The 5,971-nt window shown below is 47.7% G+C and overlaps 1 protein-coding gene across 1 annotated transcript; it reads left to right on the forward strand.

Moving 5' to 3' along the window:
* Positions 1-3,702: 3,702 nt before the first annotated feature.
* LOC308090949 (dual specificity protein kinase CLK2-like) lies at positions 3,703-5,274 on the forward strand (the record flags this gene model as incomplete). The annotated part of the gene is made up of 1 exon (XM_080436222.1): positions 3,703-5,274. One exon carries the CDS (start codon positions 3,703-3,705, stop codon positions 5,272-5,274), a length of 1,572 nt encoding a protein of 523 aa, XP_080292348.1.
* Positions 5,275-5,971: the final 697 nt, after the last annotated feature.

Genomic DNA, 5,971 nt, shown 5'->3' on the forward strand with positions numbered 1-5,971 from the left:
ACATTGTTTAATGGATGACATATATAGCTTTGAAGTGCTCGTGTGGCCTTTTATAGTCGCTTCTTCTGGGCTTGTTTTCATAGACCTGGTTGCTTATTTCTCTCGCAAAGTCTGGCAACACCGCTCCTGACGCAGCAGCAGCCTCCACTGTGAGGATTTTACACAGAGAGGTGCGCGCTGCGCTCAACTCCAATCCATTGCCTCTGTGCGGAGTGTGCGCTCTTGCAGGTGGTTGTTTGGTGTTATAATAATTTATAACTTGTTTGTAAAATTAATGAGGGGAAGGGGAGAATGTAATCCTCCTGTAACGCCCGTTACAACACCCCCGTTACTGTAATCCAGATTACACATTTTAAAATGTACTCTAAAGTATCATTCATAGTCGGACGTAAGGATACGTAACTAGCGCCAGCGCTCCTTGCGTCGTCGTTTTTGTCTCCCCCTCCGTCACTTACGGCTCCAGGATTTCCGTCCGTGCAGTCAACATTCACCGTCAGGCCGACGTACGTTCGTTTGTACGTTGGCTGTAGTACCAGTGGAACCCGTTGGCAGTATAAGGAAAAAAAGTTTTCCTCGGGCCCTCTTTCTCCAAAAAAAAGACCCACGTTGGTTGGTGGAAGTACTTGAGTAAATGTACTTAAGTATAGACCCGTCGATCCACGGTCTGTGACAATATATAGCATATATAGCACAGTGCAGTAGGGGTCGAAACTCACGTTTTGTAGACAACCATTGTTTTTGTCTAGTTTGTGTCTTTTATTGCGTTGTTTTGGCTAGATGCTAGCCTGCTGCAACCCTCCTGATTTCGTGTATAAAGGGGCGTGTGTATAGAGCCGGCGAGAGACGGCGCCTGATCCCATTGGTTCACCGATCTGTCCGTCAACCCCCGCCCCGTTAACACAACATTACGAGCGACGCCCACTGCACTCTGGTTGGTTGGGAAATGAAACACTTCCTCATACCCAGTACAGGCTATAGTTGGGCCAGGCTTTTATTTTTTAGCAAAACTAAGCAATAAAAGCCTGGAGATCGAGGCTAGCTAGATGCTACAATGGTAGCTTCATGTTGTTAGCTGCGCTGATGCCAGCAGTTGGCTGTGTTGCCAGGTTTTGTGAGAGAAATAAGCAACCAGGTCTATGAAAACAAGCCCAAAAGAATCGACTAGGATATAGCAGATCTACAATATATGTTTGAGAATCACTGGTTTAAATAATAATTGGCCCAAATAAGCAACTACACTTTAGAAACAAGCCCAAATAAAACCGCAACCACCAATACAAAATTGCTTGTTTGTTTACAAGCAACTTTACAGAAAAATAAGCCCAAAGTCGCTTATAATAAGTAGACATGGCAACATTATGGGTACGGCGGTACATACTAGTGGCCATCTAGTGGATGATAGGTGTATTACGCCTGTACACTTTAAAATAAATAAAATAACCCCTAAATAACGTGAGCGACTATGCATGCATCCGTAAAGAACCGACGGAATCCCTCACCCCCTGACGCACGTTTTAGACCCATCTAGGGACTATGAACGGGCCTTAAGATGTTACCGTTACGTTTTTTTTTAACTCTGATTACGTAACGGCGTTACATGTAATCCGTTACTTCCCAACCCTGCAAACAAGGCAAACCAAGGCCCATGAGTTAATCTACAATTACATCAATGCTTCTTAAACATATTGTTAATGGATACACTTCAATACATATTTCAGGCACCAAACACATCCAAGCAAAATGCTAAACAACATTAACAAACACCCCTCCTCCTCTACAGTACTTGGTTGGCACCCTCCAATCTACAGAGGAGTGACAGCCCTGCAGAGCATTGACATATAAAGGTAGACCATGCCTCCTCCGGCTCTGAGGCGTCTGTATCTCGGGCGCGCTTGCGCTTCCGCGGGGCAAGGCGGGAAGCTTCTGCGCGCGTCACAGAGGGGGGACGTTCGGTAGGCCAATCAGAGGCAGGTGGGGGCGGGACAACTAGATTCTGACAAGTCCTGGAAAAGACGCACAGTGATTGGCCAGTAGTCAACGACGCGCTGTGATTGGCCAGTAGTCACTTTGAGTGGCAGCGTGCCCCCTCTAAAATGGCGGCCGCGATACAGGTCGCTCCAACGAACTGCAGCGGCCAATGAGGTGTCTAGGTTTCTATATCTATGGGCCAATGAGGTGTCTTGGTTTCTATATCTATGGACCAATGAGGTGTCTAGGTTTCTATATCTATGCTGCAGAGGAGAAACAGGGGAGGTGGTCAGACCCATGATTACCACCACCACCACAATGAACTACCCACCATTCAATAAACAGAAACTTCAAACATTAAAATGCATTGGGAAAAACGCTGTTAAGAACACTGTCCATGAACCAGCACCTCCACAGTCATTTCCAAAGCCGTCCGGCAAACTTAGTCAAATGGAAGCCGCTGTGTAGTTAGGTGTGTGTACATTAATTGTCCTCTCAATCAGTGGTTGTGTGTAGGGCACTGGCTGCCCCGTGACAATGGTGAATCGTGTTGTATTTTGTGTCACAGCTGGTTCTTTCATTTTCTAATGTGTCTAATGTGTATTTTGGGGAAAAGCTGTAAAGCATACAAGTTAATGATTGATAATTGTTACTTACCTTGTGTGATTGGTAGATGTGGGAGATGCAGTCGCACCTGAAACCACCCATCTTAGTTGACAACTAAGGTTGGGAAATATTATTTGTTTTCTATTTGAACAAAAGCCGTTTCATGTTATTATATGTTTATCTGTGTTTGTCTTTATTATTTTATTATACTTAACTGACTGGAAATTGGTTTCGGGGTATTTGAATAATAGAAGTATTCACTTACTCACTCACCTGTTAACCTGAAGAGTTCAAATACTTACCTTCAGTGATAATTACCTGGAAGAAAGGAAAAAGTATTGATTATCTTCAGTAGAGAAGGGGCTGTGAATTTAATATTGCAAATACTTAGCGGCGTATACCGGTACGGAGGAATAAATCAAACTAAACTTAATCGTATTTTAAAAATAACAAAAAATAACCCAGGGACCTGCTTTATAAGTAACTATTAACTAACTAGCACAGAAAATGTTCATTAATATTAATTAAAATAATCCATTCATTAATATAACTACTACTTTACTTCACATCCATTCATTTAACTCACAATGTGTCGCATCGTGATGCATTGTGAACTTGTTGATCTGCAGTTTTTGCTATTTTCTGATATTTTTCCAATAAAGACTAATACTAAAACGAACCCTTTTCACAAAATAAAAACTAAACCAGACTAGCAAACCCGCTAAAATGGAAGTCAATGTGGCTCTGATCCTGCTGAAACCATGTCCATATTTGGAGTCATTACGTCATAGATATATCATAGACGACTGACGTCATAGATGACTGATGATGTCATAGGCTGGCTACATGAAGTTTGTGATCCAATCTGAGCCATCCTGAGATACACATAATTTCCCATAGTTGTTCGATAGAAAATGGAGGCAGGCAGCGCCCGCCCCCTACTGACGCAAATATATACTTAGGGGTTTTAGCTGAATCATACCGGCAGGCCAGCCTTTTGCTAGCAGGCGAGCTAAAAAAAAACAATCAAAAATAAGACAAACGAGACGAACTGAAGAAAAGCAGAAACACAGCCTTTGGATTTCTTGTGGGACAAACATAAAGGCCCCGGTGCTAAACCCAAACCCAATGCCTCCCTCCAGAAGGCACTCACCCTCGGACATAGACAGATGCTACCAAGAGCACTACAGGGACAGAGGCAGAGGATGGAGGAAGAGGCGCTGGAGGTCACCATCCATGTCCTCCAGCGGTGACAGAGACAGGGAGAGGGACAGAGACAGGAGGGGACGCAGACACAGACAGGGAGGAAGCTACAGCCGCACGAGGAGCGGCCGCGACAATCGCTCGGTGGAGCGCCGGCCAATCGACAGGAGGTTCTGCGAAGGACACCGGCGACCGGATTACAGCAGGGAGGGGGACAGGGGGCGCGACCAGGCGCCGTACGGCGCCGCCGAGAGCTACTACCCGCGCAACCTCTCCCCGAACATGTACACCTACCGCCGTGGCCAGGAGAAGAGGGAACGCGAGTGTGAGGAGTCATACCGCTGGAAGGACAGCGAGCGTAGTCACAAACGAAGACGGCAAAGATCCAGGTCGTACAGCCCGTCGTCCTCGCGGAGCGACAGCCGGGCGCCGGTGCAGCAGAGTGCGAGGGACGACGGGGAAGGGCACCTGATCTGTCGGAGCGGAGACGTCCTGCAAGAGAGATACGAGATCGTCAGCATTCTGGGCGAAGGCACGTTCGGGAGGGTCATGAAGTGCATCGACCGCCACAGGGGAGGACAACATGTCGCCCTGAAGATCATTAAGAACAAGGACAAGTACAAGGAGGTGGCTCGACTGGAGATCAACGTCCTGGAGAGAATCAACCGGAAAGACCCGGAGAATAAACACTTCTGCGTTCAGATGTACGACTGGTTCCACTACTACGGACACGTGTGCCTCTCCTTTGAGCTGCTGGCTGTGAGCACCTTCGACTTCCTGAAGGAGAACAGCTATCTCCCCTACACCATCAGTCAGGTCCGACACATGGCCTATCAGGTCTGCCTGGCCGTTAGATTCCTCCACGACAACAAGCTGACGCACACAGACCTGAAGCCAGAGAACATACTGTTCGTCAACTCAGACGTCACGATGACCTACAACGCGGAGAAGAAGCGCGACGAGCGGACGGTGAAGAGCACGGCGGTGAGGGTGGTGGACTTCGGCAGTGCCACCTTTGACCACGAGCACCACAGCGCCGTGGTTTCCACGCGACACTACCGCGCCCCCGAGGTCATACTGGAGCTGGGGTGGAGCCAGCCCTGCGATGCGTGGAGTATCGGCTGCATCCTGTTTGAGTACTATCTGGGCTTCACCCTGTTCCAGACCCACGACAACAGAGAGCATCTGGCCATGATGGAGAGAATACTGGGACCGGTTCCCTCCAGGATGATACGCAAAGCACGGAAGCAGAAGTATTTCTACCGCGGTTGTCTGGATTGGGACGAGAGGTCATCGGCCGGGAAGTACGTCCGAGAGAACTGCAAACCTCTGAGGCGGTACCTCCTCTCCGAGGCGGAGGAGCACCAGCAGTTGTTCGACCTGATAGGGAGCATGTTGGAGTACGAGCCGTCCAAACGGCTGGCTCTGGCCGACTCTCTCAAACACCCGTTCTTCGAGGGCATGGGGGCAAGCGATTCGGTGGCCAAGAAGAGCTGACCCACAAAGACACAACCGTAGACTCTGTGTCTTAGAGGGAGACCGAGTTTTGCTTTCAGTTTGTCTTGTTTTTAGGAAGAAACGTGGAGCCGATAAACAGGGGAACTTTCATACCCAGAAAGCACTACTTGACTCAGGGATGGCCGGTGCAAGCTAATAGAAAATGTTAAATGGCCTTGTGGGTAGAGTGTCCGTCCGCCCTTAGACTGGGAGGTCAGGGCTCAATCCCTGGTCGGGTCTACCCAAAGACCATGAAAATGGGACCCAATGCCTCCCTGCTTGGCACTGAGCATCAAGGGTTGGATTGGGGGGTAAGTCACTGGCTGCGACATCTTAGCACCATGTCCTGGGGGTGTACTTGTACATCAAGCTGCCTCACGCTACAGGTCGGCTCCTGACCTATGAACTACATGGCAGTTATTACTTACTTACTTCCAGATTTGCCAAACTTTTTCGAATAGCCGAAAAAATATAATGGTGCTTAATTATCTAAACCAGGGGTCTTCAACGTTTTTCAGGCCAAGGACCCCTTAGCTGAGAGAGAGATGAAGCAGAGACCCCCCCCCCACTACATAGCATACAATTGTGTTGCAGATTACACTTTTTCATAGATTTCATAGATAGCTTCATTGACTATCATCAATTCAGGTTTTTTGTTCATTTCAGACATTTAACCACTTAAACCGTCAATACTTAG

The sequence above is a fragment of the Gymnoscopelus braueri genome (genome assembly GCF_963280865.1).
Source record: "Gymnoscopelus braueri genome assembly, chromosome: 8".
Lineage (NCBI taxonomy): Eukaryota > Metazoa > Chordata > Actinopteri > Myctophiformes > Myctophidae > Gymnoscopelus > Gymnoscopelus braueri.